General features: G+C 41.4%; 1 protein-coding gene, 1 non-coding gene and 1 pseudogene across 4 annotated transcripts; 2 read left to right on the forward strand and 1 right to left on the reverse strand.

Moving 5' to 3' along the window:
- Window positions 1-4,165: 4,165 nt before the first annotated feature.
- On the forward strand, window positions 4,166-18,721 carry LOC111847693 (lysophosphatidic acid receptor 6-like; annotated as a pseudogene).
- Window positions 5,243-5,300, forward strand: LOC111847697 (U7 small nuclear RNA). The gene has a single exon (XR_002839151.1). It is a non-coding gene; the product is annotated as a U7 small nuclear RNA (small nuclear RNA).
- Window positions 16,883-23,600, reverse strand: LOC111847510 (integral membrane protein 2C-like). 3 transcript variants are annotated; one of them, XM_023818750.2, is made up of 6 exons: window positions 23,374-23,599; window positions 20,796-20,933; window positions 20,506-20,694; window positions 19,669-19,779; window positions 18,672-18,822; window positions 16,883-18,176 (listed from the first exon to the last, which is right to left on the reverse strand). In XM_023818750.2, the coding sequence occupies exons 1-6, from the start codon at window positions 23,464-23,466 to the stop codon at window positions 18,085-18,087; spliced, it is 774 nt and encodes a 257-aa protein (XP_023674518.1). In that variant the 5' UTR covers window positions 23,467-23,599; the 3' UTR covers window positions 16,883-18,084. The 3 variants fall into 3 exon arrangements, with proteins under 3 accessions (XP_023674518.1, XP_023674516.1, XP_023674519.1); XM_023818748.2 differs by having other exon boundaries at window positions 20,506-20,700; window positions 23,374-23,597; XM_023818751.2 differs by lacking the exon at window positions 16,883-18,176 and adding an exon at window positions 18,185-18,481 and having other exon boundaries at window positions 18,643-18,822; window positions 20,506-20,700; window positions 23,374-23,600.
- Window positions 23,601-24,384: the final 784 nt, after the last annotated feature.

Below are 24,384 nucleotides of genomic sequence, written 5' to 3' on the forward strand. Positions count from 1 at the left end.
CATTCCCTTTCACAACACTTAAAAGTTGTTTTGGCACCGAGGATACTAACCGATACAGCATTTTGGGTGTTATTTTGTCCAATTCTTACTGCAAATACGTCTTAAGGTGTGTAACAGTATAGGGTGGTCGTCGTAGCATTTTCAGATTGAATGTTTTGCACATATTCTCTCTTGAGGGCTGGTCAGTACTGCAGGCAGGCCAGCCCAGCACCCATATCCTCTTCTTCTGCAGCCTTGACTTTGTAATGTTGGTTTGGCATTGTCTTTTGGAAAAATTCATGGACGTCCCTCGAAAAGATGTCTTGACAACAGCGTATGTTGCTCTAAAATCTGAATGTACTTTTCTGCATTAATGGTGCCATCATAGAAGTATAAATTACCTTTGCCAAGGGCACTGACATGACCCCAGACCACGACAGACCCCGGCTTTTGGACTTGTTGCTGATAACAGTCTGGATGATCCTTTTCTGGTCTTTATGGTCTTTGGTTTGGAGCACACGCCGTCAATTCCTTCCAAAAAAGATTTGGAATACTGATTTGTCTGACCATAATACACATTTCCACTATGCAACGGTCCATCCCAGATGCCTCCAAGCCCAGAGAAGTCGAAGCCGCTTCTGAACATGGTTAACATAAGGCTTTTTTTGGCACGGTAAAGTTTTTAGTGACATTTGTGAATGTAACTCCATATTGGAGTGCTTGACAAAGGTTCGCCATAGTAATCCCTTGCCCATGCGGTTATATCAGCTATTAATGAATGTCAATTCTTGATGCAGTGCCACCTGAGGGATCGGAGATCATAGGTGTTCAGCTTAGGCTTGCACCCAAAAGGCTTTTGATGTTGTCCCCCACAAGAGGCTCTTACTTAAACTCAAAGCGACAGGTATTTTAGGAACTGTAGCGACCTGGATTGATAACTGGTTAACAGATAGGAAGCAGTGAGTAGTTATAAGAGGCACAATGTCACAGTGGGCCTGCGTTCATAGTGGGGTACCGCAGGGTTCAATTTTAGGACCACTATTGTTCCTAATTTACATAAATGACATAGACATCAATATATACAGTAAACTGGTGAAATTTGCAGATGACACCAAGGTGGGTGGTGTAGCAGATACTGAACTAGCGGCTCAGCAGCTACAGCGGGATCTTGATTTAATTAGTGACTGGGCCGATACCTGGCAGATGAAATTTAACATAGACAAATGTAAGGTACTCCATGTAGGGAGCAGAAATATAAAGTACAGGTATTTTATGGGACCTACTGAAATAAAGGTAGCTGATTATGAGAAAGACCTTGGTGTGTATGTTGATGCTTCCATGTCTCATTCTCACCAGTGCGGGGAAGCAATAAAAAAGGCCAATAGGATGTTGGGGTATATCTGTTCAGCCTCAAGCAAAGGAGACTGAGGGGGGACATGATCCAGGTCTATAAGATTCTAACAGGTTTGGATGCTGTTCAACCAAATAGTTACTTCAGCATTAGTTCAAATACAAGAACTCGTGGCCATAGGTGGAAATTAGCGGGAGAACATTTCAAACTGGATTTAAGGAAGCACTTCTTTACACAGCGTGTAGTCAGAGTATGGAATAGTCTTCCTGATAACATAGTGCAAACTGAATCTTAGAGTTCATTTAAATCAGAGCTAGATAAGATTTTAACTACTCTGAGCTATTAGTTAAGTTCTCCCCAAGCGAGCTTGATGGGCCGAATGGCCTCCTCTCGTTTGTATAGTTCTTATGCCCTTTATGCACTGAAATTCCTCCAGATTCCTTGAATCATTTAATGATATTATGCATTGTAGAGGAATAAATATGAAAATTGCTTCCATTTTTTTCATCAACATTGTTTTTAAACATTTCAGTAATTTTCTCACATTTGTTGAGAAACTGGAGATCCTCTTTGCTCCTCACTCAGCCTTTCAAGGAAACTGTTTTTATGCGACATCATGATTACCTCATTATTAGCCCTCAATTGCCCCTGTTCCAAGTTTTTTTTGGAATGTGTTGCAGGCCTCAAATGCAGGAATGGGTTTATAATAACAAATGAAAGATGAACAGACAAAACATGTAATATCTTGGGTTCCTAGTGTCTGCAATAAAATAAAAGTCAAAGTAAGTTTCTGAATCACTGCATTTATTTACATTTTCCTTACTGTCCCAAATCTTCTGATTTTGGGTTGTAAGATAGTAACTTAAAACCTGGAAATTAAAACTGAAAGACATATAAGGACTAGAGTTTTCTATTACACTACTTTTATGAGAGGTTTGTATCATAAATGGCAGACTATGAAAGACTTTGTTTTACCATGAAAATCAAGTAATTGAACATGACTCAGTTGCTCACATTCCTGGCGTTGCAGGTTCAAACTAGGTTCAGGTGAACTGTAAATTGCCTTTAATTTGTGTAAAGATATAATTTTCTATTAATTTTTAGTCAATGTAAACAGACAAACATGCCATCTCTTATGTTGCAATTGGGGAATAAATATGGTTTTGGGAGTCTGTTGCCACCACTGACACTTTCTCGTTATCACAATAACTCAAAAAGTATTAGACAAATCTTTTTTGGAGCTCCCAGACATATTGTATGGGTGAAGCTCTGGACCTAATCAAATTTTGAGACTAATTGCATAATTTAAGCAACACCACATAGTGGTAGCAAAGTGAAGGGTGACCTCCGAAGACATTTGATCTTGTAAACATGATAACTCAAAAAGTATTCAATGTGGTCTTATAAACTTGGATTTGATGTTACTACCACTTCACAAAAAACATTATATGCATGAAGATCTATATCTGATTTAATTTGGTGACAAATCTCCCCAAAGCTGAAGCAGCAGCACTAGATGGTAGCAAAGGATAGAAAGGGCGGCTGCAGAAGACACTTTTTCTTGTGAGCATCTTGTCTTTGGGGGAAACTGCGTGACAACACATGCAGACATCTTACGTTCCAGAGGTGTGAGGCAACATTGATAACCACTGTGCCACCCACATAATTATTGCTAAATTTATTGAATAAAATGAGCAAATATGGACTCAACTTCTCATTCCTTGGGATGCTTCCTCCATGATGACTCCTGACCCAAGGAAGCAGTTTAATCCTATTACTATGTTAACATGTAATATGAAGCCCTCTTTGGATGGGGTTTGTTCTACCTATAGGGGTGTTTAGTATGTAGCTTGTTGAGTGATTTGACTGGCTAATTCTGACGGGTTAAGAAACACAGCTATACTCTGGTAATTTTTGGGCAGATTTCATTGTGGGCCTCCCCCAACCAAGGTTTACAAAATTTCAGAATATGTAGAAAATGCCAGCAAAATACTTTATAGCATGGCATAATCTATGGACAGTTTGACTGCATGAAAAATTAAATATTGTCCAAGCCAAGTGTAGGGAGGCTAGAGATGAAAGTTGGGAGTGTGGAGGAATGGCAATTAGACTGGGACTGACTGGGTGGTCAGGGGAATACAATCAGGAGTGAAGTTTGAGAAGGGGGGGTGGGCAAACAACCCTGAGCCCGGCTCTCTTGAGGGCCCCTGTTTAACTCAACCTTTTTTTATTTTAGTAACAAAACTCATAACAAATGTCCCCCTGCATGATACCCCCCTCCCCCCGATCAGCAAATTTTATCGACAGCACCCTCGCCCCCACCTTGATCAATAAGTGTTACTGCTGGCACCCAGGCCTTTGATTAACATATTATTGATGTTTTTAATTTCCTCACATTTATCTTTCAACTCCAAAAAATTGGACCGCGGGGGGGGCCCTACCCATGTCAACCTAGGGCCCTTATAATAGTTAGGCCACCCCTGAATACATTGTTTTCATTGCAACAGTATCTAGATTTTCTGGGGTTTTTTGTACCTTGCGTCGTAAATCACTCTAGATATTCTCGATTCACAGCAAAACAACTATCAACCATCCATAATGTTCTTTTTTTAGACAAAAGACATCTAGCAATATGTAGGATATTGGCTGCACTATATTCAATTGTTTAGTGCATTCAAGGGGTCCTGACTTCAGTGACTCTGACTGCACAGAAGTTGGTCAGAGAACCGAATAAGTGGAGGACTTTAACACAGAGATCTTTGATAGCCTTTTACACTGCTGTGTCCTTCCTATTCGTATATACAATTTGTACATTAACTTTTTTTTCACAGTCTTCGTGGCTAAGAACTTTAGCCTTGAACTTCCTGTTTCCTCATTATCAGACTTAAGTTGTGGTCCATGCACACAGAATCGTGTCTCCCTCCAAGCCTCACAGACTTGAGAAGCCAGCGAGCGATGCCCAACGAAAATGAAACGCAGAATTGCAGCAAAGACTTCAGATACCCACTGTTCTCTGTGACCTACAGCATGGTCTTTGCCGTGGGACTTCCTCTCAACGCCGCTGGGCTCTGGATATTCATCCGCAGACTCGGTCTGCACACGGTCCCTGTGATCTACATGGCCAACCTGGCAATGTCAGACCTCCTGTTCACGCTGTCCCTGCCTCTGAGGATCATCTATTTCATCACGGCAAGGTGGCATTTCGGAAACACAGCCTGCAGGATCCCAGGGATGCTCTTCTCCGTCAGCTTGTATTCCAGCTCCCTCTTCATCATGCTCATCAGTGTGGATCGCCTGCTCGCTTTGGTCTATCCTCTACGCTCACGGGCACTGCGCACGCCCACCTTCGCTTGGCTGACCTGTGGCCTGGTTTGGGGCATCGTCTGTACCCGTTGCCATCAACCACAGGGCCACTTGGGACAATAATTGCAATGTGCTCCGCTGTTTTGAGCATTATGGTAAGGAGGAGTGGACGATGGGCTTCTACATTCTCCTGGTGGTCACGGTGATGGGGATTGCCATCCCCTTCACCGTCATCCTGGGCTGCACACTGACGGTGATTCGGAAGCTGAGGACCATCTCCTGCACGATGATGAATAAGAACCAAGTTATCTGTATATTCATGGGCAACCTTTTCATCTACTCTATATGCTTCATACCGTTCCATGTGGCTTTTATCCTATTTGGACTGCAGAAAGTCAAGTGGGTCTCTTGGACCACAGACTTCTTCTTTGCCCAAACCATCACCATGTGTCTAGCCAGTACCAACAGCTGCCTGGATCCTCTCATCTACTACATCACAACCAAACAAATCAAGAGAAATAACAAAACGGAAGCAACCATGATGACAACAATGACCTAGTAAGAGACACTCATTAAACACTTAATATTTGCACTGGAGATTGCCATTAGAGATGTTTTTGCATTTTTATTATTTGTCATGCAGGTTTTCTCAGTAGAAAGTGCCCCAAAAGGGTATAAAACAGAAATATAGTATTTGTTCATTTAAATTTTTGTGTAATGTGTGTAAACAAATATCCTTTCAAAGCTATTATCTTGCATATCTGTATTTTTGTGCAGTTCCATAAATTTTACAAAATAATTTATTAGATATCTAAGAAAAGTTTGCAAGAAACAGTCAATAATCTGTTATTTTCTAGTGCCATGCCTGCATTCATTATCATTGCTTTATTTCCCAATCCTGGTGTTGTTGTCTGATTCCATGACTGATTATGATTGAGACCAATACAATAAACTTTGATAGGATATAATAAACGTTGATGCTTTTTGCTGCAAAAGCGTGAAAATGATTTAACAAAATGAAGAGTGAGGCAGAAAAGACTGTGATGAGTAATTTGTCATGTGTGTCTGTAACTCTGCAGTGTATGAAGTACCTTAAAAAAGTGTTTAAAACATTTGGAAGATTTTTTTCTCTGGGCTGGTAGAGGGGGCTCCACTAAGAGGCAGGTTTGAGTCCTGCCTCTGCTTTGAGTGTGTGTGTAGTTTTTATGCTCTCACCCAGTTGCACACACCTTATCCTGTAGCCCAAAGACATGCACTTTGGTAAAGAGTTGTCTCTAAAATGCCCATAGTATGTGTATGTGTATTATGTGTATTACCATATTTGGCTTTGCAATAAAGAGTAGGCCGGGGCAGGACAGAAAGAGAGGCGTCAAAGCAATGCAAATATGCACACAGAAAGGATGCCAGCATGAACCAAAGTGAAATCCCAGACATTTCAGCCATTTTAGGTCCCAAAAGGAGGAGGAGTCAGTGAAAAGCAGGACGCAGGATTTTACCCTAATATGCGTCACATGACATACTTACGCCTCGTTGTGACTGACGTTGGCTCCCTCCAACCTGACCCTGACCAAGTTTGTTTTTCTTTTATTCACTTTGTTCCTTTTGCAATCAAACATGTCTAACGCATTATATCATATTTGTGTAAAGCACCGTAATTTTCATAGTGTCTCAAACCTTCAGTGGTATTGCAGTGAGCACCTCCGCGCCTCTGAGAGCAAAGTGTTTCCTCTGCCTTATGCATGTCGCTTGTGCTTTATTTCTTTCACGATTCCCAACCAGCCAGTCTTAAGCAGAGCTGTCGCCGACTGCTGTACAGTGTCATTGGCAGAAGTGGCACAGGGGTGACTTTGCTCTACTTTATATAAAACACCATATGTTCGTTGCATGAATATGCATGAAGTAAATTGCAAAGAGTCTAAATATTGCCAGAGAATGTCTATAATGTGTCATTTATCTTTTTACCTTTAATGGCACGCAGAAAATATAGTGCTGAAAAACAAATACGCACGGCTTGCAAAAGTGTGAAAAGGAAGTCATGAGGAGATCGATAAGATTTCTCAGACGTGCCATTCCTAGTTCCTCCTGTTCCAAATTGAGCACATTATACAGTAAAATTGGAACTTAAATACATTATATTAATATGTCATTTTGTAAGTAGTTGATTGCTGAAACTGCATAGAAATATTTAGTAAACAGCTTTGAAAAAATTATATTTGTTACAAATCTGAATTAAAATCTTGGTTTAATCCTGGTTCTGCCAACAGAAGGCTACACTGCGTGGCATGCTGCTTCCAGGCTCAAACTTCTAAAAACTTCAAACTTCTGTCACGCTGAAGGGGAAGCATGACCCAAATGCAGCTTTGTGTGTTGACAAAACCCACACTAGGGTATGGGAGCACAGGACTGGGGAGCACTTAAATACAAGGTCTACAAAGGAGCAAACAGGAGGCAGATGGTAGTGATTGATGAGAGGGCAGGAACGAGAGGTAAGACTAAACATAGCAGGTGTGGATTGTTAAACCAAGTCAAGGAGGACAGACTAACAGCAAGACTTGGTATGTAACAAAAGGGAACCTAAGACGTTAATAGGCTAATACAGATGTTAACAGAGAAATGGGAACTGAAACGACAGAGGGTGGCACAGGGACAGACAAGACAGAACACAAATACGTCAGCACAGATAGGCATCAGGACCACAGAGGCAAACAGGGGAACAAGGGAAAGAACCAAGGAGGAAACACAGCAGGGAACAGATGCTGAACAAGACATCAGGGCACAAGACTAGGCACAATCGGTGGCATTGAAAACAGTTTGGGGAGTCCTCCAGACCCTGAAGAGCCGTAGAATAGATGTGGAAATTGGGCCCTTCTGAACCTCTATTTCTGAGGAGAGGACTCTCCCCCAGGATGTAGAACGCGAGGGTCTCGAAGAGCCGGTGGGACCGAAGGATGCTGAGGACCCGATGGGGCCAGAGGGCGCCATGGAGTTCGGCGTGATGGCTGAGCGGCCTTCTCCAAGCTGGGAGCCTGGGGCACGAGTGGATCAGCTTTCTCCAGGTGGGGCTCTAAGGGCCCAAAACTAGATGTGATCCTGTCTTGATTGGATATTACAACCTGAGAAGGAGAGGAAGGCTCACCTGCACCAGACATGACAGATCCCTCTCCTGGGCCGGGCATGGTGACGGCCTGTCCTGGGCTGTGCAGGGCTGAGTAGGGGTCTCTCCTGGACTGGACTGGAAGCCTGCAGTTTTTAGTGACTAGTTTGTTTTTTTGCTAACTACGTATGTATTTTAAATGGTCAAATCACTTGAGAAGAAGCCGTACTGATATGACAGAATAATAGATTATTTCTTACAAGATGAAAGCAGACCAGAATTTACATATGCAAGTAGCTGACAGGCTAAAATAATTATTCCGCCGGCTGTCCACACTGTGCTCCCCCATTTTAATATCCACCACCTGTCCATGGTATAGTCACATGTTAATCATGATTACTGTTGTTTTTTTGTACAGTCGTCCCTCGCCATTTCACACTTCGACTTTCGCGGCTTCACTCTATCGCGGTGTTTTCAAATACATTTATTCATTAAAAAGTTGATAGACAGTGAAAATGATACAGCGCGCGCTCGGTTGTCTGAGTCAATTATACACCTCTGTATTACAATTAAGATTAAAATTACTGTACGTATGGACTGTAGGCCTATGTACTCGATCACCCCCGCAAATCCTTCAACGTCAGGTGCAGCCGAATAATAAAGAAATAAAGAATCCTACTTCGCGGAAATTCATTTAACGCGGTAGAGTCTAGAACGGATTAACCGCGATAACGAGGGACGACTGTATACCCAGTTTTACTAAGTATACCCAGAGGAAGTGGTGGTTGTGGTGTGGCTAGTATTACATAGTGTTCCCATAGATATGCCTTCTCTGCTTTACCCTATTGCAAAATAATGTGTATTTTCACAAAAAACAGATATTCATTTATAAATCATTTTCAGGCATAGTGGTCACTACACTATTTAAAAAAATCATTTTCTTCTTCTTGCAAAGGTTTCAAAGGTGCATGGCAGCCTGTTAAATAGACGCTGCTTCAAAAAAGCAGGAGTCTGGATCTAGCAGCAACCATCCATAAGGAAAAGCAAACACAGAGCCAGTCAGGACCAGGAAGGCAAGGCTGAAGGAGATGTTTGTCTTCCTCCAGTCCCAAAGCCATGTCAGCATCTCGGTGAAATTCCTCCTGACTATAGGCATCCATCTCAGGGTAGCAACCTAAGGATGCCAGATTTTGAATGAGCAGACACATTGCTTTGGTCTCCATGTTCAGCAAAAGTGAAGTCAATATTTACTTTCAATAATAATAATAGTAATGATAATAGTAATAATAATCCATTCTGTTTATATAGGACTTTTTAAGCTCTCAAAGACGCATAAACAGAAAAAAACGACAAAACATATTATAGATGAAGGTTATACGTTTGAGCAAACAAAATGGTTTTTAGCTTTGTTTTGAAATCTGAGACTGAGACCGACAGATGAATGTTACTGGGGAGGGAGCTCCAAAGTGGGGGAGCTAAACAGGGAAATGCACAGTCAGGGAGGATCGGGGAGGCTGGTAAGGGAGATGCAGTTCAGAAAGATAAGTTTATTAAAAGCTATTTTAAAGGGTGGCAGAGTTCTGAGCTATTTGGAATTTATTGAAAGATAATCTCAGACATAGGGCAACACGGTTTGGGCAGTAATGCCGTCGAGTTTCCTGTTTTTGAAATGATCGCTATCACACTGCAGTGGCCAAAGTAGGTCTGCTCTTTGCTCCTGTAATGGAAGCTTATAGGTAAAGCACAGGAGGTATGTTCTCCGCTTACCCTCGAGCAAAGCCGAAACTATGAGAAAGTTAAGGCCGTTGTGTTATGTGCTTATGAACTAGTTCCTGAGGTCTGCTAGCAACATTTTCGTAAAAACCCCAAAACTGAAAGAGTTCGCTTTGTTCGACAAGTGGTGCACTACTAAAGTGCACAACTTGGGCTGTTAAAGGAGTTAATCTTGTTGGAAGTGTTAGGTGCTGTGCGATTGTTTTTCTGTGGTATGAGTGTTCTGTTCCAGGTTTGCCCCTCTGTTTCCTCCATCTGCCCTCCATTTGTCCGCTCCACCCTCACGATCCCACCCATGTCTTCCTCATATGCATCATCCAGTTCATCCCTTCCATGTCCTGGATCTGAAAAGACCACCATTGAGTCACCTCAGGAGCTCTGCTCATCCATTACTGTTATTGCTCGCTTTTCTGATTTGTTGCTGACTGTGTATGACTGTGTATGACTGTGTATGACTGTGTATGACTTTGGTTTGTTTCCCGTTTTCTTATTCTCGCCTTGCCCTTTTGTAATTTTGATGTCTTCGGTTTTGGCTCATGCGTTTCGCGTGTGTATGGTTGTACTGGTGAGTAGGGAGTGAGCGCTATTTGTTTTGCGAGTGTGTTTGGAACCTGTCTATTTGGTTAAGGAGTTAGGTGGAGTGTTTGTCTTTTTAAGAACTTGTGGTTTATCTAAATGAGCAAGTGAGCAAAAGGTGTCTTCCCTCTCCGATGCAGCTGTTCTGTCTGAGGAATATGTACTTCCCCGTAAAGCTTTTAATTTGTGACTCTAAAATCGTGTTTTGAATCAGCTTTGCAGAGTTCTTACTTATTAAAGCACCCTGTGGTTTACTTTGTTGATAACCATGTGCTGGTAAGGAAACGGTGTCAGACTGGAGCACACAGCTGTACTAGTGCTATGTTTTGTCTGTAGCCCATGACCAACCCTGTTCTTGCCATCTAGAGATCAGAATAGCTTATGTTCATATTTTAATTTTTGTTTTTTGAGCTGCCAACAAAAGGCAGATGCGGTTCGATTTTGTCGGACCTGCCCCACCTGTCAGATGGTTGGGAAACCAAACCAATCTATTCCACCCAAAACTGGTGTGAAGCATTCACATTAATAACAATTAATAACTGATTAATATTGTATTATTTAATCAAATCATACATAACTTTTCCTGTTACTGTTAGATATTTCTTTTTTGTATGATGGTAGACTGTTTACTTACTAGTTGTAACTAAAGCAAAAATATTTTTGAAATTCTGAATGCTTTTCAAGCGTGTTGCGTTAATTAATTAATTAATTAATTAATTAACTATTAAATATCTCAGAAACTAGAGCCAATCTGGCAAAACCGAAGTCATATTCTTAATCAGCACCATAATCTTAATATAAAACCGTTCAGACATCGTTAGCATCAAAATCACGGTATACCAGTGTAATAGATATTACAAATACTATTTTGTGTTTTACGCACCTTTTTATTGATAAATATATTGAATTTTATTATGTCCTCCATGCAAAGTAATCAACTTCCACAAGATCTATCACCTAGCAAATTGTCATGCCCGGCGTAACGATCCTCCTGTGTGCCACGCCACCCTCGTTAACCTCATGTGGAATCCCTACATTCACCAGCTGTTCTAGGTTTCCTGCCATCAGTTTTGTTCATTTCAGTCCGCGTTCAAGTCTGTTTACCCAGTCGCTTCAGTCATTGATGTTACGTGTTTTCCTGTGCTCCGTGTAGGATTGATTCCTAATAAACCCTGTATTCCCGATCCTCCGTCTCCCTGCTCCTGCTTCCCCGTTCCGATCGTAACAGAATGACACGGATCCTTAAAAATTCACCCCCCCGACTGAGGATTTCTACCTTGGTCTATTAGAAGAGGTGAGTTACTGGCTCGCACAACCCGAAGTCTGAGAAGATCCTGCCGCTTGTGCACTGGCAAGCCGAAGCCGGGACATCTTAGAGGGGATGTCCCTGGCCGAAGACGCGCATCTAGCCAGAGAGGTGCGCAAAAATCTCCAGCAGCTACTGCGGAGGGTAGCCAAATTAAAAACCTGTGCTACTGAGTCACCTCCCACTTCGCCCTACGAGCCCCCAGAAGCGTCCTGGACTCCACTGCAAGCTGCCAACCGGAGGAAGAAGAAGCAGAGAAATCAGAGGTCCAAAGACAAACTGGTGATCTTCTAGGGGGCTGTCTCCATCTCTGCTTTCTGCCCTGCTATGTGCCGGGAGGAACCCCTCCTGATTCTGGATCTGCCGGTGTTTGGGCAGGCCCAAAGAGGTCCCCTATTGCCAGGCCCCACTGGGGGAATGACTCCTCCATCGCCTCAACTTAGTCAATCCCGGCCGGGTCCCTGCCTCTCGGTCTACCGGAGCGGACAGGAACACCGGCGCAGGGGTCGTGTCCCGCTCGCCATGCCCCTAGGCTTGTCCTCGGTCCCCGTGGCTCCTTTTCGGTGTTCGCCTGTGGGTCCTCCGGTTCCTGTTCGGCTGTCTCCTGCGGGTCTCCCTCCAATGCCTCATCGGTCGCCTTTGGCCCTGGCTCCGATGCATCATCAGTCGCCTGCGGGTCCCCCCGCTTCTACTCGTCTGTCATTTGCGGGTCCCCCCACTCGTCTGTCAACTGTCCCTTCGCCGGCTGTGGCTATGCCGTCGCCTGCCGCGGCTTCATCTTCTTCCTCCACTTTGCCGGTGTCCCCTTCATCTTCCTCCTCGCCTCCCCTGGTGCCCCCTCTGACCTCCTCCTCACCTCTGTTGCCTGTCCCTCTGCCTCCTCGCCCTCTACGAGGTCCCTCTGGCTCCAGCCTCCCAGTTGTCCGAGGCCCCTACGGCTGCTGCCTCTCGCCCGCTGGGGTTCCCTCGGCCTCCCCGTTTCCCCTCATCTGCCTTCCTGCCTCCTGATTTTGTGCCCAGCTAAATTGCCTCTAATCATACATACAAATCAGGTGAAACTATAGCTATTTCTTACCATTTTTTACTATTTCCTTCATTTACTGTGTGTCCCTGAAGTAATCTTTCACCCTGTTAGTATGAACTTTCTCGCCTTTCAGTTTCTTCAAAACCATTTTCAGGAAGTGACTTCTTTTTTTAAAATAAGAATTCAGTTGTACAAACTGCGCTAATCTTCATCTATGACTCATACCTTTTTTAGTTTTTGAAATGTTATCCTGCTTGTCACAGTCTTAAAGGTCCACCGGCTATGTTAAAGTTTGTTCAGTCAAAAAACATTTGAAAACATATCTGATATAGTTATACAACTTCTATTTATTTGTAGAAGGTTAGCTAGCTAAATGTCGATCATTCAAAGAGCTACAGCTAATTTACCTCAAAATGTTCCACCCTGAATGTGAACCTAACTTGGTGGAAATTCTAAGAGAATTCACTGAATTTTATGTATATTGCAAATGATATTAATTAGGTAAAGGCACTACCAATTGGTGCATGCATGTCTGTTAGACCCAAAAGTTTATTGGGATTTATTACCAATAGTACTTCAGCAGATCCTGTCTTTATCACTTTACAAACAACACTCAAGGTTCATGTCTGTCACACCCTCTGCCAGACACTCCTGTTGTTTTCGAAATCACGTACTGCATACAGCGTACTGCATACTGTAAACAGAATATACTGTATGCCAGGGGTCATCAACTATATTTGTCAGAGGGCCAGAGTTTTACCAGACAGTCTCCTTGGGGGCCGGACCCCCAAGAAGAAAATCAAATAAAAATCTAATTTTGGCTTAACATTATGTTTAATGTTTATACTTTTTCCATTTCATTACAAAACTGAAGGCATTTGATTCAGGCTCCCATACCTATACCACAGTCAACCACTAGGAGTGATAGATATTTTGCCTCAACTCAATTAGGCTAAGTCGACTTTATTTATAGAGCACTTGAAAAACAAACACGGAGGAAGTGACAGGGGGGGTATTCCAGAAAGCAGGTTATGTGACATACCCGGGTAAGTTTAAGGGTAAGTTAGTGGATAACCTCAACTTTCGGTTCCAAAAACGGAGGTTAACTTTCTGGGTATGTACGTAACCATAGCAGCTTACTCTCTGAAGATAACCTGCTACTGAGCAGGTTATGTTCCAGGGTAAGTTTGTTGCAGAAGGTTACTGAGCATGGCGTGCCCTTTTGATGACGATCCTGTGAACGTGGAGGCATAAATTATACAAGGTTTTTTTCGCCGGGAGAGAGTTATAAGACCGCGTATTGATGTCTTGTCATTTCCTAATGATTATTTGAAAAAGCGTTATCAGTTTTCAAAAGAATCGTTCATTTACTTAACATCTCTTGAAACCGCATATTGCAAATGTCACAAACCCAAACCGCGGGTCTGCGCTTAGCACAGAAAACATTCTGTACATAGCGCTTCGGTTTTTTGCGTCAGGGCATTTTTTGTACAATATGGGCGACGCAGAGCATATAGGAAAGGCAACTGTGTGTAGAGCCGTTCGCACAGTATGTCTGGTACTTAACGCTTCTTACACACGTTTATACAGTTCCCTGTCCATAAAGCTCTGCGTGTTATTAAAGAGGAATTCCACAGAGTGGTAGGTTTGTCCTTTGTAGTAAAATCTATGATGCATATTTAATATATAGTCATACTATTTATATCTATAGCCTACATGTATTCATCCTGCACACACACACACTTGATACTTCCCTATATGACTTTCTATTTCAGGGTTTCCAAATGTAATTTGGAATACATGTAATACATGTATAGTGACAATAAAAGGCATTCATTCATTCATTCATAATTGGGTGCATTGATGGCACCTACATTCCTATTAAGGCTCCTTTAATAAATGAGGGAGACTATGTTAGATAGATAGATAGATAGATAGATAGATAGATAGATAGATAGATGTCTTTATTGTCACTATACAAGTACAGCGAGATAGCGGAGGAAATCTATTCATAGTATCAATGTGCAGGTAACTTGATTTTGTATCCTTAATTTTTTGCCTTGTTAAAATCATCAAACTCATTACTTTTTTCCACTAACTATAGGTAATCATTACAGGACAGTACAATGCTGGTTACCACTGGTTGCCCTCAGATGGGGTGAGGGGAGGTGGTGGTGGGCTCCCGCCAGTTAGACGGGCTTCAGCCTTTTTTCTATTAGCTACATGACAGAAAGAATATACTAAATCGTGTTTAATAAATAGTTAAGTGATCGTGTAATCAATAACCTTTTTGCAGAATGTTTTTGTGTTTCATTTTGACTTGGCTCAAAGTTCTTCTGTCTCCAGAAGGATTACACCTTATTAAATAAGAAACCATATATTCCTAGTCGAGACACATTGTTATTTTAACCTAAAGAAATGAATGGCAGGAAAAGTAAATGCTTTCATAGTGATTTAACAGTAAAAAGGATGCGGAAGGGTTATGTGTTTAATTATTTTGCATTATAATAAAAGGGGAGGCGATGTCAAATTTGCAATTTAATACACACGCATTTATTCTGTCCTTTATTTTTTGCCAAGCCAACTCTTTCTTTAGCCGATGCAGCCGTATTGCTTTTTTTCATTATTATTGGCTTGAATTCCTCATATGCGTGCATTAAAACTTCCAACTCCGCCTCTGTGAAGTATGCCGCTCTCTTTTTTTCACTTTGATTTTCCATTCTGACTCGTGAAATCGGCGATCAATTGAAAACGTCTTTATGTATGCACGGTGCACGCGCATTAACTCTGGGTAAGCAATAGGAGGTTGATTGAACTTACTCTTCTCAGGTGTTTTGGAACCGACATACTCATGGTATGCGGGTTTGGGGTATATCAACCCAGAGGTTAAGATTTACCAAATGGTAAGTTAACCAAGCTTTCTGGAATACCCCCCAGTGCTGTATGCTGCATACTTAGTGTAGTATTCATTATGCCAGCTTTTTTGTAAGAGTTTTGTAGCACACTACATTTTTACGTGACCTCCCCGTGAATCTTTTAAATTCATAAGGACCATTTCCTGCAGACAAATTAAATAAAAATTTGATAGTAACATTAAATGTTTGGCACATTTTGTGTTATTTTAGGAAGTGAGGAGCATTAACAGCTTATATGTGTTTTTATGCAAAGTTTGGTAATATTTACCATTCTGTAAGTAAAAATGGATGCAAAAAAGTACAGGTTCTTAATAATACAGGCATAATATAATCATTGATTATTGTTTTGTTATTGTTTCATGAATAAAAGAAAACATTACGATGACATATACTATCCAAGAAGAGCTTATTATTGTTTAACATTTTGTGATGACAGCCAGTCTCTGAATAATGTTCCCATAATAATTATTTTTGGAGTCCCTGAGCTTCACCAATATGTATCCCTAATAGATAAACATGTGACTATTATGATAGAATGCTCAAGACACAAAAAAACATTTTTCTCAAAGATTTTGAAGCCAAAAGGTTACTGCATACCAGGGAAGACTCAGGTGCCCATGCGGGCTGCCTATGGCGCCACCTTCTGACAGGATGCCGCCGTAGCAAGCCAGCCTCTCTTTGCCTCAGATGAGAGGTGCTGGCAGCAAAGCTGGCCTAGAGCATCACACAGCCTTCGACTGATACTCTACAAGGTCCATCGTGGGGACGTGGTAGGAATTTTGAAGAAGTCAATTTGTTTAAGAGTTTGACAAAACTTTATTACTGCAAAGCTTTGGGGGAGCAGACACTCATCAGTACTTCATGCGTCTTGTGATCTGCTCCCCGAACAACAATTACACACATCTTTTATAGCAAAAAAATGCACAAGTGTACAGACAGTTCAAGGAGGGGTCGGATATCTTTGGACACCAGCTACTTCTGCTTTTAGAGGTCCAAGGCAGGGTTAACCTGTAGAAGCCGATCGTTCTCATGGTTTCACTACTTCATCTCGACAAGCTTTTTCAGTTACTGTCTTTATCTTACTTATCCTATATTCCCTTGTGCCCCTTATCCTGACATCATATGATACCAGCACAGAAATGTCTAATATTGTTATCTGTAACAGTTGTAACTTCGTGGATCATGTCTGCACCTTTATCCGGTCCTTTTGCAGATTAAGCTATCATATGTTAGTTTCTCATAAAATGCTTCTATTTTTAAAAGTGAAAAACCCATTACTTATGCAAGCTTGCATTATTGCATTACATGTATACTATAATAACCATTCTAAAGCAGCAATTAATCATTATAATCGTTGTAATTAAATCAACAGTGTCATTATGAATTTCTTTGGTAATTATTAATTGAAATTACAATTGTATTTGCATTATCATTGATTTTTCTACCTCAGGGGCAGCGCAAATTAGACTTTTTTACATAGATGGTGCTATGTTGTGGTCAAGTTATTCTCCCCTACAGGGGAACACGGCAACAAAAAGTCACCAGTTTACAAACACAACACTTTAGATTCACATGTTTATTGATTCATAAAGAGGCTTTGGAAACAGAGTAAAAGAAAGGGTGTGATTAGTGAATGTACATTAGAATCAGTTATATTCAGAGTGGTCAAATCGACCAATAACTTTTTTTGAATGTAGCAGATTCTAAGTCAAGTCTTTTTTAAATAGTTTTACAAAATGTTATTTTTTTTAGAGATTGAAATTCTGGGTAACAGACATGCAGAATGAGAAAAGAACAAAAAAGACCATTTTGTGTGAATTACAGTTCCCATCTCTACTGCGACCCAGAACTTACAGAACAGATCAGACACTAGAAATAGCGTTTAATCCACACTGGGGGAAGCTCAGGCTAATGAGGTTTTCTGGGACACCCAAAACTAAATTTCTAAAATTAATTACACAATCCAGATCGCAAATTATAGCCAACTCCATCAACGCCTAATCCAGGAGTCAAAGTTCCTGGGTGACAGTCTAACTGCACAAAATGTGAATAATTAAAAAAAAAAAAAAAGAAGAAGACGAAGATGAAGGCATTTTAAAAACCAAATAATGAAACTTTTATAAATTAATCACAGACAAAAGTATTAGTTGAACAAAACTCCATAGATCAAATCTGACGTATGCTTTAAAAATAAAGACGACCATTTACATGACATGCCAAACGCTTATTTAACATAGATGTAGTGCGGATGCATGGAAGTATTTTTCATACAAATCATTTATATAATAAATACAGCATTATCATGTACAATCTGTATTTACTATTTTAACATACAGAATAGACAGAACATGTTCTCACAGAAAGCAGCATAATTCCTACCCAACACTGCATATTTCTTGTTACTGGATTAAGAAATATTTAACGCTACAGTTCCCAGGAGTGAGGACTGGAATGGAAATTACCAGGACATGTTTGGTATAAGTAACAGAATCGCCCATTCATTTTGTCGACCGACAGCAAAAAGCAAAGTTATAAATAATAAGACGACAAAAAAAAAACATTTACTCTTAGAGGAATAACTGAAAAATCCTACAATACACACATAATTTCAACAAAAATAAGAGACGACAGGGAATTAATAAATAAGAATGAGGGACATTTAAATGGTCTCAGACAGCATCCAGTACAAAGGGCTGTAAAGTGCAACTGCAACACGCACGGAACCCGGTTCTTGGTGGATGAACTGAACCGAGTCTCTGGATTTTAGGCTGAATCGCAGATGACCGTCTCGACCACAAAGGTGCTGTCGAAGTGACGGATGCTATGGCAGTTCAGCGCATCGCGCTTCTCGATACCTGTGTGGGGAAACAACAGAAGCGTGGGTGGGCGTGGTTTCAGGGGAAGTCCAGTCTCCCACACGGCACGTTTTACAACCAGCCTAGTCTTTGGCACCAAACCCACCAGTGACTTGGTGTTTATGATGTTAAAATAATCATGACTGAGTTTAAAAATGTCTTGAAACAAATAAATACAATATCATGTAAAAGTCAACAGTTATAGTTAAAACTTCAACATAATTTTCTTCGGCAAACTTGTACACTGTTGTACATCATTCTACCACCAGGCCTAGTAGATGTGCATCTATTTTAAAGTCAGTCTTCTGCTAATTTTCTGACCCCCCCCATTGCTAATATGATGTTTTCATCAGTTAACAGGAAGCCCTCTTTAGATACAGTTTTATTGCCAGGTTACGAAGATGTTGATGAGGCAGACCTTGTAGTGTAAGAGCTAACTAGCATGCCACTGTTGCTTGCAGCCCACGTCTGCAGGTTCCAGTTTAGGTGACTTACGTCTCCGTGGGTGGCGTCGTCGTAGTCGGAAGGTCTCCTTGCCGCCGCACAGCCGGTGGATAAACATTCCCAGTGACCGGAGGTTCCTCACTCTGCCTGCCACCACCATCTCCTCCCTGACTAGGTAGGTTTGGGGCAGGTAGCTTCCCCTCTGCAAATGTCCAAAGGCAAAAAATGTAACTATAATTCCACCACAGACCAGTGTAGATGAAATGCACCAAAACATTTCATGTAAAGCAGTATTAAAATGAGGGAAATGAGACAGGTGGTCACGGCAGGCATAGTCCGCAACGGAGTCAGCTTTCAAGCAGCGGTTATAAAACGTGGTTCAGCGTTTTGTCCTATTTCAAACCCCAACGATGAGCCACTTGTCGAGTTTCCCCAAAATGCTACCCTGTCAGAACCAGACCACTCAGATCTGGAACATCTGGCACATAATTGGAAACGGCCGTAAATCGCCCTCGATAAGAGACTCTCTGTGTATGCGTGTGTGTGTGTGTGTGTGTGTGTGTGTGTGTGTGTGTAGGGCACACAATGTGCCTGCCCCTATTGCCATTGCCTCCTGGGATAACCTCCAGGCTGGCTCTGACTAAGAACTGAGACAGTGGAAAAGCAAGATTGGACAGAGAAATTATTTTCTTAATTTGATGGGTAAAAAAGGTCATTCAGGCCTATAACTAATTTACACTCTGAGCTTAGTTTTGCCTTCATAAAGAGCAAACGATGCACATCTCCTCCCACAGTCTGTCAAGTAAACCTGCCTTCTCTAACTTGCCAATTTTGGGTGCCTGAGTGTGTGTGAGCACTGCAATGTGCCCAGCTTGGTGCCCTGAGATTCCTGGAAAAGGCTTCAGGCCACTGCAATTGTGCACTGGATCAGCAGTCATGGAAAGCAACATAACATGGGAAAGCTACTGAGCATGTGCAGTAGATGGAAGTTGTTAAAAAAGTACAGTGACAAAATGTCGAGGCTAAGTGACAATAGAAAAATACCAACCCTCATGTTCATCAGGAGGTCCCACAGGTTCCGTGGGGGGAGGACCACCGAGGTGTTAAGCTCGATGATGTAGCACTTGTCCAGAGCAAGGTCATGGTAGGCAGTTAGACCCTGCAAATGGATCAGACCAAAAATGAGCATTATAAGAAACAACTAGGATGAATAATGGAGATCAAAATTAGTAATTAACAAAGTTATTAATAAATAATAACAACTAAGGACAAAGTGTGGACAGACTTATAGATCTACTTCCAACCTCCATGCATACACAGCAGAAGCAGGGAGCTCAGTAATTAGCTGCTTGGGGATTTTATGTGATTCATCACTTGTCCTAGATTTGAGCTTACAAATATCCATGCTAAATTAAAACAACTATAATTTTCTGAACCTAAAAAATACAAGAATAGATTTTTAATTAATTTGCAGTGTATTTATACTGGTGTTCAGGTCTTAGCTTGAACAAAAACACAAAGCATATTTTTTGATACTATTAAACATACTAGTGGACACCATTCTCTAACATGCAGAGTTTGTGTGCATGTGTGTGTGTGTGTGTGTGTGTGTGTGTGTAATGTACATATGATGATGATGATGATGATGGGGCCACCTTTTTGGTTCGAAACTCAATTTTATAAAAATTTGTGACTGCAATCAAAAAGCTAAAAATGCCAAAAGTCTTGTATTTTGTTTGGTTACTTATGGTTAGGGCGGGGTAGGTTTTAAAGCTCTCATTGATGGAATTTTTCCCTTAGAAATGAGTGTACGGTCCCCACAAAGATATGGATATAAAGATGTGTGTGTGTGTGCATGTGTTTGAGTGCTCCTAGAGATCTTTACCCTTTGGAAGTCATGGATGATGTCAGCAGGATCACTCCCAGCGAACTGCGGCACAGGCACACTGATTTGCTCGTAGTTCTCCTCGAGGTAAACGCCCACATTCTCCTCCAGCTCCTGGCGCCCACGTAGGGGGGCGTAGATGGAGTCTTCGTAGAGCACACGACAGTGGAAAAGGTTCTCCTCGGGAAGCTGCTCCTTGGACAGCAAACGACAGCATCCACAGCAATAGTCAGTTGTGCCCAGATTGTGTCCATATTAGAAACACATGACCAAAATGGCAGGGCTCTCACCTGCGCTGCAAAGCAGTACTTGTACAGGTAAACAGATGCCAGCACTACACCACACAGGAAGACCACCAGGCCGAAAATCAGACAGCAAAGGCTGTTCACGAAGGATCTCTTGGAGCGAAGTGGGAGTGTAAGTTCATCCTAAAAAAAAAGGTTAATGCACAAATTCAGAACTTAAAGATCCATATTTTCCAGATACACAATTAACACCAAGCTGTAGGATAAAAATTAAATATATTACACAAAAATACAATTATCCAGAATACAATGTGTGAGGTTAAGATAATGGAAAAGAGTTATCAAACTTATCATATATTTCTGACAAATACTGTATTTCCACCGAGAACTTCAAGATGACTGGTCCGCAATATTTTCTGGGGAGTACGTGTTTGCGTTGGACTTCAAAAACGTCAAAAATGGCTTTTTTCCTATTTACAATGATTAAAAATCCTTTATTGGTTGCTATTTGCCCAGCCTTGGCGTGGGTCTAACTTGCGAGTGAGTCTCCAAGCTGAATCAAACGTAGCGTTTTACACCAATCAGTTCTTTTAAAAAAAGAAAAAGCGGGGGACACTTCCGTCACAGGATTGCCTATTTATCTGGAAAACTGCTATCTCCACACGTAAGCGCCGGTATGAGCAATGTCGGGCCGCCCCCGGTCTCTCGGTACATCTGCCACACGTTCCTCCTACATGGATTAAGCGCATGAGAACGGAAACGCGCTCCTAAAACACAATTCAGCGTATGACTCTTAATTCAATAGGACGCGATTTTACATCACACAGAGAGATCGTCATTTGCACTGCCTCCCGAGGTAGAAAGCAGGGAGGGAGATGGACAAGAACATTTTTTGAGGATCCGAGTATCAGGGTTATTAATAGCCGTTATTAATAGCCATGACAGTATCGCGGAATTTACTGACGCTTCGAAACGCCTGCGTATAGTGGGCGCGCAGCACTCGGAAGACTCACTTTACTAATCGATCTAAAAGAATCATCGATCATGATGGTGTAAGAAACGTCAAAGGACGTCAAGTTGCGTATCACGTTGTCTACGATAAATTTACGCTTCGTAATTATGATGCAATTGCGTGCCCAGAAACTGGAATGGTTTTTAGTAACACAACCGTGCATTAGATAAAAATTATATGAATGACTTGTTAATAGATACTGTAGTTAATTAATGTCTACTCTGTTGGTAATTTTAACACATTTTGTAGCAAGCAGATGTACAATTTTTCATTCTGAAAAGATGGGATGCGGGCGTGCGGGTGAATGGGGTGCATTTCCATCGTATGGACATTTTATGAATTGTTGATTCGTTGAGATTATGGTGAATGGGAGGGGAGAACGAGACACCTAGAAAGTGTGTATCCACTGGTTTCCGGGCAACCGCCCTTTGTCACGTAACACTTATATCAAGGTTTATTAAATGCACGGAGAACAGGATATTCGCAATATTCGTAATATTTAAGATCCATTCAAGGAAAATGCTTTGCACAACATCAGGGCACGACACAATAGTTCTTGCATTGGATTCTCCCAACAAATGCTACATAAATTCAGGTACCCCGTACTGATGCAGATTACAAAGACACCGTGTGGAGTACAGCAGATAGTTGTATTTGTACGGAAACAATGAATAAATACATCCAACTCCGAAAATGTCCTTCCACGACCAGGGTTTATTTAATATGTCAATGAGCAAAAGAGCAGCACAGCCATTACGTCATTCCGGAAAAGGTTCAGGGCACTGACCAAGCTGTCCGCAGACATTAGACATACGCAAATTCATGGTGCATTTATCCTAACTTAGAATTTCATATCAGGCAATGTGGCTAACCAGACCTTGTTTTACTACTTATCGAGGTTCCGTTATACCATTTTATTAAGGAAATATAAATGATAACAGGGAAATGAAATCTTAATAACATATACGATACGCTAGTGCTGTGAACAATGCTGCAGCTCTAGGTAAACTGGTACGACAGCTACTCCCCATTTTGATGTTACACAAGCGTGTCCCACGGTGAAAAAGTTCATGTTCATTCACAGTGGAACATCTGAATGAATGACCGAATAATGCTCTGCGTAAGTGTTATGGCAAATCGATAATCAATGCTGACATTCTCCAGAAAAACTACAGTTGGAATCACTTGGACAAAACATACCTATTTAGCTGACCGGCTTGTTACAAGTAAAGTAATCGCCACTGTTAATTATCTGCTTCACCATCTCAGAAAGAGCTATATCTACAGACCTATGTTAAAACACACACGTAAATGTGAAATGCACTTTTGTGGTGGTTCGATTCGGGAATACAAATCAATATTGCATATTTCTAACCGTACCTGCACTAGTCGAGACAAATGACATAGATAATATTTCTTTTTAGGTCATCTACTTATATATAGTTACACGTAAGTCTTATATTCAGATTATAGCCTATTCTAAGATTCGATGCCATTTACACATACAGTACATGCATAAGGCACAGTTCTGAGCATCATCAGATGGGACACCTTCAGATTCCGTTCCGCGGAGTCCGAGAACGAGACGATCCGGTGCGAATGTGGACTTACGTGGGGGTATGGAACCAGAATCTCCGCTTTGTCTCCCTCGTTCTCCTTGTCGGGCTTTTGCCCTGCGACGTTGTGGAAGGTGATCTTCACCATGTCTGTACTATGAAGAAAAGGCTGCTCCTGGACTTCTCACCGCAGAGTCGGCAATCTGGAGCTTTCCTGCTGGTGCCACTGCGTCCGTCGATTGCTGACAGCTATGGGAATCGCCTTTTTAGTTGGACCAACCGGAAGCCCTGTGATTTAATAAATATTTATTTTTAATCCCTCTTAAAGCGACAGTGCATCTAAACGGCAGTTGGCGTCGAAAACGATCGCTTGGGAGCGCCTCTTCCGCTAGTACAAATGTGCGAATCCATTGATTAGTTTTAATACGTCCTAAAGTAGGTTATATTAAGTCTTGAAAAGTCAGAATACAGATTGGGGGTATTGGGCCTGGCTTTATTTTGCAATAGTAGGTAATATGAATTTTATACAATAGGTAGTTTAACTGTTTTTGTATTGAGTTAGTGGTATAGTATACCTCCATGAAAGGCTGGGAAAATTATCTGTATTTCAATTAGTTCATAATTAGTAAATAAAAACCAGCTAATCTCTATTACATAGTGCTTTAAAAATGTATTTAGGGCGGCAGATGTTCAAAGGGGGGATTATGTTATGCCCATCTAAATGCCTATATCGATCTATTGTACATGAGTGTTTATCCAGCAGAGTTTTCCGGTGAGCCTGGACATTGCCACAAATAGGAAGCTACAGTGCATGATGCAGAGGACACCCGGGATGGCATGTCAGGCATTAGTTAGCTGACAAACAGATTTGTACCTTCAACTATTAAAGCTTGTTTCATAACCGAAAGAACACATACGAATTAGTGTTCACAGGAAGCAGTGGACACCAAGGTTTGCTAATTTGTCACAACTTTTATCTTTTTTAAGTTTAATTTAACTATCAATTATTTGAGATAGTGATGGCCAGCTTTGTCACGATTTCCTTCGGGATTAATAAAGTCTTCTG

The sequence above is a fragment of the Paramormyrops kingsleyae genome, chromosome 21, assembly GCF_048594095.1.
Source record: "Paramormyrops kingsleyae isolate MSU_618 chromosome 21, PKINGS_0.4, whole genome shotgun sequence".
NCBI lineage: Eukaryota > Metazoa > Chordata > Actinopteri > Osteoglossiformes > Mormyridae > Paramormyrops > Paramormyrops kingsleyae.

What these genes read in the sequence shown, in the direction of transcription:
- LOC111847510 (XM_023818748.2), bottom strand. Translation starts at nt 23,466, where the DNA reads ATGGTGAAGATCACCTTCCACAACGTCGCAGGGCAAAAGCCCGACAAG. An exon ending in AGTACTGCTTTGCAGCGCAG is followed by an intron (nt 20,701 to 20,795) that starts GTGAGAGCCCTG and finishes TTGCTGTCCAAG; the next exon opens with GAGCAGCTTCCCGAGGAGAA. An exon ending in TCATCCATGACTTCCAAAGG is followed by an intron (nt 19,780 to 20,505) that starts GTAAAGATCTCT and finishes ATCCATTTGCAG; the next exon opens with GGTCTAACTGCCTACCATGA.